Source organism: Platalea leucorodia (assembly GCF_965183815.1).
Source record: "Platalea leucorodia genome assembly, chromosome: 2".
NCBI lineage: Eukaryota > Metazoa > Chordata > Aves > Pelecaniformes > Threskiornithidae > Platalea > Platalea leucorodia.
In genome coordinates this window covers 7,333,392-7,347,603 of record NC_138824.1, presented here as the reverse complement: position 1 = coordinate 7,347,603, position 14,212 = coordinate 7,333,392, and the positions used below count along the sequence as shown (strand labels likewise).

The 14,212-nt window shown below is 38.4% G+C and overlaps 1 protein-coding gene across 4 annotated transcripts in view; it reads right to left on the bottom strand.

Moving 5' to 3' along the window:
* DLG2 (discs large MAGUK scaffold protein 2) overlaps positions 1–14,212 on the bottom strand; it is a gene marked incomplete at both ends in the record, with an annotated part of 1,048,402 nt that overhangs the window by 771,844 nt on the left and 262,346 nt on the right. For 3 of the 4 annotated variants that reach the window (XM_082337996.1, XM_082337997.1, XM_082337998.1), the window contains one exon: positions 1,184–1,225. The exons of the other annotated variant lie outside the window; for it this stretch is intronic. In XM_082337996.1, the coding sequence (XP_082194122.1) occupies positions 1,184–1,225 (42 nt within the window). Of the gene's footprint in view, positions 1–1,183; positions 1,226–14,212 lie in introns of those variants that run through there. 4 annotated transcript variants of the gene reach the window in all.

Below are 14,212 nucleotides of genomic sequence, written 5' to 3'. Positions count from 1 at the left end.
AATTAGAAAGTAATAAAATGTGAAAGCTTAGCAATTCAGTACAGCAATCAGCAGTACAGACTTTGACCACATACATAGGAGCAGACTCTTAGAATGTGAGCTTTTGATACAAAATACTTTTTTAATCATATGGCAAAAATTATTTTGACCTAATAAACAAATATGAAGTTCATTATTAGCAAACCAAGTGCAAATACAGAAAACTCACTTTAATTCAGAAGCATGCTTAAAGCAGGTTGAAAGCAAAATATCCTTTACAATTATTTCTCCAGGTAAAACAGTTCTAACCGTGATCATCCGGCATTTGCCAGTGCTTTCCTTCCTAGACAGACACACTCATTTGAACTTGAAAAAGCCAGAATGCCAGAAGTACCTCCCCAATATGTTGACTAAGGACCGTAATTCATTTAAATTATGCAACTGGATTCCCACAGCTGGCCCACAGCTTGACTTAGAGCTCAATTCAATGCCAATGATCCTGTCTGTTAATATTGTCCTACTTGCAGAGAAGGTAATATATCCAGCAACTTATATTGAAGTTCTGACACTAATTAACAGAGCAAACAAATGTTGACATGAGTGACAAACGCTGGTTAATAGTTACTGTGAGACCAGTGCCAGCTGGCATTTTTCTCTAGCATTTTGCAGTAATAATCCCTTGTTTATTTCTTAGGACATTGCTTATAATTTGTTTGTATGCATTTTGTGTCAAGTTAGAAACAAATCAGCACAAAAACCAACCCAGATAACAGCAGCAAGACCCCCGATTTTCAGACAAGTAATCAACAAGAAAGCATGCAAGCAGCTTCACTTGGAGGATGCATGGGGGACTAGAGTATAGGAATTTTTATCCTATATAAAGCTATGTAGCCTTGCACAGACAGCCTTTGGCATCTTGTTTCTGGCCTACCTGGACAGTAGCAAAACATGTTTATCAAATCGTACAAGCCCAGAACCTGAACTGCAAGCAGTTAAAAACTGAAGGTCGCTAAGCTGCAAAATTAAAACATGCTTCTATGCTTTAGCTACACAGACAACGATAAAACAAAGCCTCCACAACCACCTGTAATAATACGCCTGTTCAGCTAGCAATTCCAAAGTAGTCAGCAACACAAGGTAGACATTTTCTGCAGCTGGTTTTACATGTACATTCCTGCCAAATTGTTGTCTCGTCTCCTCTTACCTTCACATTAGTCCGGAGTGCACAGTAACATGCAAAAAACATTGCAGTAAACAAGGAGCATATGGACCAGTATTCAGCGTCTCTGCTCTGCACAAACGGTACACACACGATCCCGAGCATGTGCTACTAAGGAGCATCCGTTCCCTCTGTCAGTTTGAAAATGCATTGATCTCTGTTTTTCTGACTACAAAAAGACATGTCTTGAAGGCACTGAGTGAAAGCTACATATCTCTTCATTGACTATATATAGAAATATGCCCAGTAATTTCAATTAGCAGAGAATTCAGCATCTGAAACTTGGACCTCAGTTGCTTTTCCTTCCAGCATTTTAAATTCAGGGGGGAAAAAGGAGGGGGAACTCACCCAGAGGGGAAAGGTGAGGAATTAAAATGTAAGCAGCGAGTTACTTATATTTCCCCCTGGCTTTGATGTTTTTCTTTTCAATATTTGACAAACGTTATACAGGGAAAAAATGAAGAAAGCTTTCTCTTCCAATTCTCAAATTTACTGTAGATTCTGCACTGTTTCTGTCTGCTCTTGTTAAAGATGCAGCATCCCTTTTAACAAAGACAACGTCATCAATCATGACAGATTCAACATGTTCTACTTACAAATACAGTCTCTGATTAAGGACAATGGCTGGCTGGCTTATTAACGTTTCCTCAAATGCAAGTTCAGTCCCCTGTGCTAATCTATTTTTAAATAAAAAGTCCCACCTACTCCTTCACTCTCATTTAATAAAAATGCAGCGGACTAGTTCTAAAGATCCTCAATTGCATTGTGCTCCTAGCTCAGACACTGGACATCATTTTCAAACTGTTTTCTTGCTTGCTGGGATTAGAAACACAGAGAAAAATTAAAATGAAAGCACAAAAATCCTGGAGAAGGCTGTGCCCTCACATTTGTAACTACATATTCTGAATTCAAAATGCTCAAATATCTTCCAGAAGGAGGGAACTCAGAACCAAACCAGAAGGCAAAGCTTTAATTCACAAGCACAAAAATAAGATCAAACCACTTCTTTCACTCCTGTCAACCACTGGGATGCTACAAATTAACTGATTGTTTACTAGACTGCAGGGACACAAAGTCAAAGACTCAACTCTCTGTTTACAGCACCGGGAACCACCAATATTCATACTGAATTATGAAGCAGTCTTCAGGAATAAACCCAGAAAAGAGCCTCTTTTTTTCTTTTCACTGCAGCAGATACTGTGGGAGGCAAAGAGTGGAAAAGGCTTTACTACCTCCTTCTCTATCAGCACAGAGCAATTTGTGTAGGATAAGCATAACTTAATAGAAATATCTGCAGTGACTTTTAGGATTTCTTTAAATAATGCTTTACGTAAACCCCCTTGGAAATCTGCAGAAATACTGAAGTCCTATCAAAGTCAGTGGGTATCTTTCTGTGGGCAATGAGGTGAAGAAGCTTAAACAGAAGGACGTGCATTTAAAGAAGAAAAAAAAGGGGGAGGGGAAAGACGGCAGGGTTTTTTCCAACATCTTCCTAAAGACAAGCTCTCAGAAACTGTCGTCAACTCCAAGTGAACAGCTATTTTTAGCCTGTCATTGTTTGTGCCTTTTTTTAGGAACGAAAAAGGCTGTCGTGTTTAAAGCTAGATATTGCTCTACAATGTATCCTAAGACAGCTACTTAATTTGATCCCCAGCTCCATCTGTCATACAAATTAAGTAATTAGTAATCACAACCTTCTTTGGCACAAGCAATGACATCCAGAACAAAAGAGATGAACCCTATTCTTAAATCTAATTCTGCAATTTTTATTAGTAATGAAACTGGGGTCTAGATACCACAGTTCGTAAAGCTGGGATATCCCAAAGTTATGATAGCTCAGACTACGGCTGCAGCAATATCCATCAAATAAGCTAAAACATAGTAACGTGTTGCTCAGCAAAAGCATGGGAGAATTAATTGATGTATTTTTCTGACACTCTTCAAGTGAATAGAAAGGGAAAGGAATCATGGTTTATTTTGCAGTACAGTACATTAACAATTAAAATTAAGCATCTTAGTCATTGAAAAAATATCACAGATCTTGGGGAATTCTGATCCACCAGAGAAATGCAATTCAAAAAGCAAAGATGAATAGATGCACAGTCCTGAACAGCGAGGCAAGGCTCAGGCAAGCATGTAGCTGCATATGAAAATGAAATTCAAGCCTCCTTTCTGCCAAAGGAATTACACAAGGTTTCAGTCAGCAAAGTCTTTGAAACAACTTTCTTCTTCACGATCCTAAAAAGTTAATGTTTTTGGTTTTAGGCAAACAAACCCAATATGGGGAAAATAGGAATCTTGCAAAAAGAAAGCAGGGCTGTTGTAACTATGTAATTCCCAAGCAATCACCTGTACAAAAGACTTCAGGCTCATTTAGAAAAACTAGTAAAGCAGTCCCAAAGTCTTCACTCAGAAAAACCTCCCATGACTCCTGAGAGTCTGGGAGGAAAATTTATCTAGGAAATTACAGACCCTGACCCTCATAACAATGTAAGAATAAAAAGAGAAGACTCCCATCCATGTGGCAGATGCTTCCTATAATAACTGTGGGGCATTTGAGAATTTGCTGGAAAACTGAAACCTCTATACCAGCCAACAAGGTGTTACTTTGATAGCAGACCAACCTAATGTATTTAGCAGGGGCTACTTCAGGTAATCTACACAAGCAGATCCCTGCAGGGCTTGTTCACCTCTGCCAAAACATTTTGTATTGCAGCAGTCTAATTTTTAAAGGCGGCATCTCATCAAGGACATACAATATTTTATTATGACTAACAGCTACTCAAAAGCATCACATATTGGTGATATTTACGGCCTTTGACATTGAGTTGATAACAATGAGTGAGGAAAAAGCCTTGCCCGAGTCTACCAGACATGCCAAAAATAGCAGAAGATTTCAAGTGCTCAGGGCCTCTTTAAACAGGAGACCACAGGGAAGAACCCCACAGATAAAAGAAGTTACTCCATTAAGAAAAAAATAGGTTGAGTATAAAACCAGTAGCAAGACAGTAGTCCAAAAAAGCTGCATTACAGACCCTTTTTAAAAAGACACACAACTTGTGACCTGAATATTCTTAGACAACAGAAACCACTAGAGCCACTATCTTGAGCTGTGAAATTTCATCGGTACTTTATCCTCCTGCGTCTTTGGAAGGGCAAAACAGAGTACTTGGAAGGAAACCCTGGTTGTCTGCAGAGGTTCAAAGAGAGCAGAGGGAACGTGCTGCCCTGGAAGACCTTGATCTCAGGAGGGCCTGAGGGAAGTCTGCTTTGAAGGATGAGGGAGGGACAGCCCTTCTGCAGCATGCACCCCACCAGCTCCTCTGGCAACTGCAGCAGAGTCAAACAGCACTGTCACTGCCCAGAAGAAGAGCAATAAGAGGTAGTAGTAGTAGTAGTAGTAGTAGTAGAAATGCCCTATTGCCATTGTGTCCTGAAGCTGTGGTCAAGGACCCCCACCGTGCTATGGCACTATACAAGCACAAAGCAGACAGTACTTGGAAAACCTTGTGGGGGAACAATGAAACCATACCAGCAAGCAATATTTTCATCCTCAGCAGCCTAACTATTTTCAAGTTTGGATTTTGTTTTTTTCTTCCCCAGGCATCATGGAAAGGGGGATGTTTTAAAGGAGAGTAACAATAAAAGCAATAGACTAAAAATGCAGCAAAGAAAGTAACGGTCTCCAGTGTTTGCTCTACAACAGTGCAATGTGCCCCACTTCACCTAAGCACCACATTTGTGGGGAAATATTACAAATTGCTTTTAAAAGGCTTGCTGCAATAGGGTAGATTTTGTGATCACACTCTGATGATCACAAGGAAAGCAGAGATTATCTAGAAATAACAGAAAATAGAGGGAGAAAGGACTGAAGAAGAGGGTGCATTGCTCTCTGAGCAGACAGAGGGAAAAATGACACTCCTGTCCTCCAAAAGAGGGGAGAGCGGATGTCTGCAGGGAGTTGGACGTAATGGTGGAGGTTTGCAAAGCCATCTGTAGGGTCTGGCCATGCAACTCTTATTAGTACCAACACTGATAATCCACGCCACTGACTTTCAGCAGTCAGGGGTGTAATTCTCCCTCTTTTTGCAGTGATGCTGGAGGTACTGGCTTGTGCAGTCATGGCACTATGGCTACAGTCATGCTCCATCATACCCTGTCTTTGCACACTGCAGTGACACAATCTATACAGCGCTCTAGTCCTACATTGCTTAAATGTCTCAGATTTCAGCACGTGAGCTTTAAACTGGAATGATTTTACTCCTTTCCCCATTTTTGAGACTTTAAATTGTCATGAAAATGTTATTTTGCACAGCTACAGGAAGATCATTAGACTCAAAATATCTGTGTTGGGGAGTGGGATATTGGAGAAAACATTAATGCAGACTGCAGGTCTTGGGTGCTGTAGGGTCTACAGTCTGTAGCTGGAAAATGTTGACTCCTGAAGAGCGGATTGAGTCTATGGGGCATCTTGAAACAACCGCAGAAAGAAGAAAGTGGAACAAAAGCCACAATTGGCAAGAAGGCTTGCTTAGGCTTTCCATTATAGCAAAGTCTAGTAAAACATAACAGACAGAGGACCTAAACCAGCAGCTTGAGCTCAGCAAATCTTACAATGTCCAGAAAGAGAAAGAAAAGGGCTGAACAGATTATTTACAAACTCTCATTTCCAGTATTGTAAACATCTCTCTGGCACCCTGGCTTTCTGATGCAAAAGTTGCTGTGTCAAATATTCTTCCTCACTTCCAGGCCAGTGAACAGCAAAGACCTTCCCCTGGGCTGATTTAACTTAAGCAAGAGTTTTTCCTGAAAACTTTCTATTTTTTTTTCCTGCACAGTCATCTTAATATAATTGTCTGATTTTTGAGCATTTAATACTTTTCTTCCTAATGACCCAGCTCTCTGCTTTCTGTCCTCTGTGGTTGCATTGAGGAAGGTTTTAATCAGATATATGAGAAAAACATGTAATTTACTTAGAAATCATTCCTTCTCAATATTAAATGTATACATATTTTATGAACTAAGTCATTAATATTTTGAAACAGCCATAAAACCATTTATAATAAGCAAATTTAAAGAAACTATATGGCCACATAATAAATAAAAAATAAGTGAACAATGGCCTGATCCTGTGAGTCTTCTCTATGACTGCAAATTTCTCAGGAAAGGCTTCCTCATTGCTCCCAATGACCCTAAAACAGAATACTGCAAAACAAGGAACAGACGCCTAGAAAGACGGAATTGGATTAAGCTTCACAAAGTATCTTGAGTTACTCAAAGCCTCATTTTTCCTCTGCTGTACATGTAACCTGTGGATGAAGTTTATTTTATACCTCATCCTATGCAACTGATTGAGAAGACGTGACTCTGTTACAGCCTGCATTGAGAGACCCAGGCTGTGAAGACTTTTTCAGCCCTGAAGATCCCCAGTTGCATTTCCTGAATTTCACTCAAATTGATCACTAGCATGTCTCCACAATGTGCATTTCATTTTGTGACTATGAGAGGCCAGCTGCCTTTCTTCTTGACCTGCATTCTCATGATAACACCTTTGAAAAGTTATTTCCATCCACAGTCAAGTTAAAGGCCATGCCAACCTGGAATCCTAGCAGATTATCTACTCTGTCTTTCTTGCTGAGGGAAGATTAACCATACATAGACTGTTCTCGGCAAATGTTTGTCTAACATGTCCTTTAAAATCTCACATGAAGGGAATACAATCTTTGCTTTAGATGGTCCTTTGTTCTTATTATGGGAATGTTTCTGTGAAAATCAAGATGATCAACAGGAAGATAACATCTTTTATCCAAATGAGATTAATTTAGCAAAACTGCTCTTTTGGAGTGGTTTTTTTTTTTTAATTTTCCACTTCTGGGAGGTCATAGTGATGGATAAATTAGCGGGAAAGACTAAACTCCATAGTTTTGAAGTGCTAGAAGAGCAAATGTACACTGAAGCTTGCCACCTCTGCATGGTGCTTTTTATACTTTCACCTTTGTAGGGTAAGATTGTCACTTTGATAGCAGTGTGTGTAGACAGACAGAATCCCATTTATTCTGCTATGTTTATATGTACACATACATTCACACGTATACAGGGATATGCTTGTATGCAAAGTGCATGTTTGTGAGACAGAATACCAAGAACAAAGTAAGAGAGGGAGTATCTATCTTCACTGTTGTTCCCTATAGAAGCTAATATATATGGCGGTTGGGCCTTTCTGATATACACTGCCTGTGATTCAGCCCAGAGAGATGTAGAGCTCAAGACAAGGGAAAAAGCTTAGACCATTAGAAGCCTATGCTTGTTTCCAGCTCAAAAAAATAATTTACCGTGATTGTTTGAAGAACTTGGGGAAAATGAAACTTGGGGAAAATGATGTCTATCTTTTCATGATTTGCTATCACTCCCCAATTATGAATTAACATTTCACTTTTATAATTTATGAACTATAATTTATGAACTAAGCTAATTCATTTAAGCATAAAATCCACATTTCCATGGTAACAGCATGAATGAAGAAGGAATGAACTTCCAAAGTTCAACTGCATTTATTACAGTACTTAAAAATAAACCTCTAGCAATTTCCATCCAGTAAATTACTGTAGTCTTTTTGTATGAAAAAAAAAAAATTAAAATTAAAGCTCTTATTGTAAATTTGTGTAAGAAAAACTTGATTTTGTATTGTATTTGATAAAGACCTTTATGTGCCAAACCATCTAGGATTTTACTTTTTTGTACTGTGATTTTAGTCAAGGAAACTATTTAAAGGGAACCTATTGTTAGATTGACAAATATGATAGAAAATTGTGTAACAGTGGACATAACCTATGTTTTCATGAAAACACAAGTTTAGGCTTTTTCTTTTTTGATGTAGCAAATATTTTCATTAAACAAGTAAAGTGTTAGGTTTTACAACAGAGAGTACAATGATGGATATTCATTAACCATGCTGTAACTATTCCTCTTCATTCAATTGATAACAGTTATTAGCTTAATACGTTAACAAACTTCAGCTAGAAATCTGATCCATGAGATAAATACCTTGTTTTAAAAATATGTTTAAATTTAGCCTGTTCTTGAAAAGTTATTTCAAACCTGCATAGCATGTGAAAACAAAGGATAATTAACGAGTGAAACCATTTACAAGGGAATTAGTATATTTTCTATGTTTTAATGATTCCAAATCAAGAGTCTAGGTATTTCTAGGAGCCTTATGGGTCAAAAGGAAATTATTTGGCCCAGTAAAGAATAAATAAGTAATCTAATTATTCTAATAATGTAATAAAACTAATAATCTATTTTCTTTCATTAAAAAAGAAAAGAATATTCAAAATCAGTATATTTTTTATACACTTAATGCTACAAAAATCCTTGTCAGCAATCTATGTGAAAGTTGGTGATGCATGCTGTATCTATATCTCCTCTGGGACCCATGACTCCCAACATTTGAAGACACCTGGCCAACCTAGATACTTTTTCCTCTAGCACTATCCAAATCATAAAAATAATCCCCAGACTAAGACTTTAAAAACTTATCCTAGGAAGAACAACAAAGTCAGCAAAAAACTCCTATGACTGATTGAGACTTTTCCTGTAGAGTTTTACCAATGATTTCATTCCTTACTTCAGCTCCTCTTTTAGCCATCAAGTCAAAATATTTTCAGCTGTATTTCAGCTGTATTATTTTCAGCTGTACATATATAAGCCCATGGGAATTGATGAGATGCATCCCATGGTCCTGAGGGAACTGGCAGATGTAGTTGATCAGCCGCTCTCCATCATATTTGAAAAGTCATGGCAGTCAGGCAAAGTACCCAGTGACTGGAGAAAGGGAAATATCACACCCATTTTTAAAAAGCATAAAAATAAGGACCCTGGGAACTACCAACCAGTAGCCTTTCCTCTGTGCGTGGTAAGATCATGGAGCAGATCCTCCTGGAAGCTATGTCAAGGCATATGGATGGCATATGATTAGAGACAGCCAACATGGCTTCACAATGGGCAAATCATCCCTAAATAATCTGCTAGCCTTCTACGATGAAGTGGAGTGACTGCATTGCTGGATAAGGGAAGAGAAACTGATGTCATCTACCTTGACTTCTGTAAGGCCTTTGACACAGTCCCAGACAGCATCTTTGTCTCTAAATTGGAGAGATACAGATTTGACAGATGGGCTATTTGATGGATAAGGAATTGGCCGGATGGCTGCATACAAAGAGTTGCAGTGAATGGCTCAATGTCCAAATGGACATCAGTGTCAGGTGGTGTCCCTCAGGGGCCCATACTGGGACCAGCACTGTTCCCCGTTTCCAGATGACACCAAGTTGAGTGGTGCAGCTGATATGCTAGAGAGAAGGGATGGCATACAGGGGGACCTTGACAGGCTTGAGGAGTGGGCCAATGTGAATCTCATGAAGTTCAACAAAGCCAAGTGCAAGATCCTGCATCTGGGTTGGGGCAATCACCAGCATCAATACAGACTAGGGGATGAATGGGTCCTTCTCTCCCTGCAGAGAAGGACTTGGGAATACTGGTGGAAAAAAATTGGACATGACCCAGCAATGTACACTTGCAGCCCAGAGACCCGACTCTATCCTGGGCTGCATCAAAAGAAGCGTGGCCAGCAGGTAGAGGGAGGTGATTCTACCCCTCTGCTCTGGTGAGACCCCACCTGGAGTACTGCATCCAGCTCTGGAGTCCTCAGCACAGGAAGGACATGGACCTGTTGGAGCGGGGCCAGAGGAGGCCACAAAAATGATCAGAGGGATGGAGCACCTCTGCTATGAGGAAAGGCTGAGGGAGCTGGGGTTGTTCAGCCTGGAGAAGAGAAGGCTCCAGGGAGACCTTATTGCAGCCTTTCAGTACTTAAAGGGGGCTTATAAGAACCAAGACCTGTAGGAACAGGACAAGGGTAACAGTTTTAAACCAAAAGAGGGTAGGTTTAGATTGGACATAAGGAAGATATTTTTTTATGATGAGGGTGGTGAGACACTGAAACAGGTTGCCCAGAGAAGTTGTGGATGCCCCATCATTGGACATGTTGCAAGTCAGGTTGGACAGAGCTTTGAGCAACCTCATCTAGTGGAAGATGTCCCTGTCCAAGGCAAGGGCGTTGGACTAGATGATCTTTAAAGGTCTTTTCCAGCACAAACCGTTCTATGATTCTATGATTGCCTTTCCACTAGTACCTCTAGAGTTGTTTCCTATTTTTTAAATACAAATTAATTACAGAAAATTCTCAGGGTGTATGTCTTTCTCAGAAGCAGACCTTTCACATATGTCTGTCACTTATCCTTCCTGTATGTTACCCTGCAACCTCATCAATGGCTGTTAATTGTATTGCCCTGTTGAAGTGAGGCATCCAGGAACACAAGTGACTTGAGAAAAAGGTTTCATCTTTCATGACCTTCTGTCACTTACAAACTGGTATCACTCTACTGGTGCCGAGGTCTTACAACAGATGTGATGCAATTTTCTCATTTCCACTAGGTGCTCAGAATGTGTTTTAAAACTTAGACATCACTAAAAATGGGGAAATGTATACACATACATATATGCATACATATATACATATGTGTAAATATGTATATAGCAATTAACTTTTTGGAACCATTAAGAGGTTGATTTCCATATACATATTACCATAATGAGAAGAGCACTGATCGTGCTTGTTCCCTTCCCCTTTGTGCTACATCTCTCTATGCCTCCTACACATCAATTGAAAAATTATTTCTAAATTGCCAAAATAGAGTGAATTATATCTTCTTTCAAACAGGATTCCTAAAACAAAAGTATTCCCTAGCAGCAAGTGAAAAAAACTACATCCTCTAAATCATGCTCAGCTAATCAGATAACACAGTTTTGAATTCATTATTGCTTTTGAGAATTTCATCCACTGTTTCTGCAAACTGTTGAGAAGGCCTGTCTCAGCAGTTAGACCTCACCTCTTTAGGATCTTCAACTAATGGGATCATGAAGAAAAGAGAAATTTTTTAAGTTTACACTGTATAGTGATGCCCAGCAGGTACTGACTGAACCACTATTATCACCGTTTTGCTGTTCTAGGTTCAAGGAAATACCTCAAATGTTGCGGACAAAGCATGATTATTTCTTTCTGGACACTCTTTTCAATGACTTGAGATGTGGAGAATTTGGCACACAAAGCCAAAATTTGAATATGTCCTTGAGAGTTTTTTCAATTTAATCCACTGGGATGTTTTGTTTCCGCAAAGAAAAATGCTGACTATATGAAAAATAAAATATAGAATATTAACTTGTAATACTAGTTTAATATTATAAAGCAAATGTAAATGACAGCACCAAAATAGAGGATTTCAATATTATCAAAATTAGTCTAGAAAGTCAAAATGATTCACTTCAACTTTTTATCACTGAAAATTTTATCTCAACCCGCAAAATATTTTCAACAAATTACATCTGAAGAGAAACTTTTTAGACTTATAGTATCTAAGCAATTCTAGTATTTCCCAGCAATTAAAGAACATTTTTTCACTGATATTATTTAACCAGTTCTATTATTTCCAAGTAGTTAGAGGTTTCTTTTTAAAATACACTGCCTTGCACATTTCTTCCATGGATGTCCTCTTCTCACTTCAGTATTCCCTTGAGTCACATGCAGTGAAGATCAGATAAATTCAGAGAATGTCTTCAGTTGAAATATCTTATAAAATGCAAATTACTGCTATAATCTGATGATATTTCACAAGCTAACTGACTTTAGCACTGCTTTCTGTGTAACCGTTTATAAAAGCTAAAAATCTCTGGCAATCTTTCTGGCTATGGGGCTGTCTATAAACATTTTGTTATTGCATCTATATGCAAAATTATTCTCAGTGTAGTACACAGGGTCAATATCTCTTTTGCATGGGGGACAAGACTGAATGAGACATGCATGCTGACAGTGGAATATCAATTGACTAGAGCCGTATTTATCCGAGACGAAAATTTTCAGTTCCCTAATTATTTAAATAGTTTTAGAAATAGCACTCCCCTTGATCCAAAGAAGTTATAGCATGCCCCATTTCACACATTAACCAAAAATAAAATCAGATCTCTTAGGAAAACAAAGCTAGAATCTACTGTCAATCATAATACCCGTAACCTTTTAATTCCAAAAGTTTCATAAAGATCTACAGTCTTATAAAATATGAGAATCTGGCCCCAAAAATAAATAAAATCAGAGTAAAATATGGTATACGCTGGGTGAAAATCTACCTCTACTAAAGCCAATACTAAAACCTCATCTTATTAATTTCAAAGTATTTAACCGATGTTCTTTAAGGTATAAAATAAATGTTAATGCACACACCATGATAGTGAGTTTGTATGTAAACCTCAGTTATAAAGAGTTGGTGCTCCCTGGTATTCTTTTGGCAGATTATCAGCTCTACTTTAGCTGTTCTACAAAAGCAGAATAATACAGTCTGAGAGTATCTTTATCCCCTGCTCGTCACCACATTCAAAGTGGAATCCATATATTGAATTATGCTTTAAGAGGTGTTTGTGAATGTTTGTCCAGTCACAATGACTGGGACATTGGATACAGTGTAAGGGCATCATGCAATTATCAGATAGTATTCTGAACAAAAGAATACTGTCATCTGAACAATTTCATATTAAGTTCACAGTTCTTGGGTACTGTTAATCCAAGTGTGGTTTCCTGATTTGGTTCCTACATGGAGTTTACTCCCATAAACACTGCAAAAATGATAGAAAGTATATAAACTAGTAGTGATTCCTCAGAAAGTCAGGGAGTTCAGTCCTGATCTAGACGACAGAAATATTCTGTGCCTCTTGAGTGGAAGTACATTTGTATTTATCAATCAGAATCGAGGAAAGCCCACTAAGAGTTGTTTGTTAGTGACTCAGCAAGACAAGTCAAACTGGACTATAAAAAGATTTTTCTCTTATCACAAGGGAGGAGGATAGGAGGATCTGTTGTGAGAGGTGACTCATGTCTAGAAAATAAAAGAATGCATTTGGGTTAGTCTTTTGTGAGCTGGAGAGATGCAACATAGCTGTTGATTTTTTTTTAATCTGAGTCTGAAGAGAAAGAAATAAGTGAAATAAATAAATAAAATAAACATACACCATAGGAAGGGCTTTTTTCCATCCTCCACCAAACCAACACAGGAATGTAGCTCATCTCCCCACCTTTGATGACTCTCGGTCCTTCACAAAACCTGTGATGTAATAAGGTAATGAGAATTAAATTTAATGGTTGACAGAGCGTGTGTTTATGTGCATGCATAAGTTTACCCTTTGTAATGATAAGAATGTATCTCTCGAAATACTCGTTCAGAAATCTGCTTATTAATGGATGCTGCTGCTGTATACAACACTCTTGAAAAACAAGCCAAACCACAAAACACACTAAATGGGCAGATGATTGCTGCCTGCTGATTTCAGGGGAGTTCTGGCCAGGAAGTCAGGCTAGATGATAGCCCAGGCCTTCTGGCCCAAATCCAGATGTATCCTTTTGCTAATCCACACACAAAAAAAGCACAAGACTGGAACAATCTCGAAAAGCTTGCAACTGCCCAGTGTTACTGTCTGTAACAGAAAGTTGTCATTTCATACTTTGGCTTTGCATTGTTCTCTGCTTCTTGCCCTATGTTTTCTATAAATAGTGGAATTTCATGCCAATTTATGAGATGGATTTTTATATTTTGAAGCTATAACTGAAGCTGTTAAAACTCAAAATTAAGCTATGCAATGCTCAGAAATGTTGGCCACCTGCTATAATTAAAACTTTTAAACATTTCTCAGTATTTTTGATACATTAGTTTTCTCTGTCATTTGACAGCCCTCTGCACTGAAATAGCTTGTTGAATATTTCAGAATCAACATTACAGTACCACCACTTCAGTGAAAGAATTATAATTAATTTTTCACAACTGCATAATTTCAGGGCCTTGTGAAATACAACTTCAGTGGGTTTCTTTAAGCAGCAGTGTCCTAGTGTCACATTGAACAGTTGTGTCTATGGCA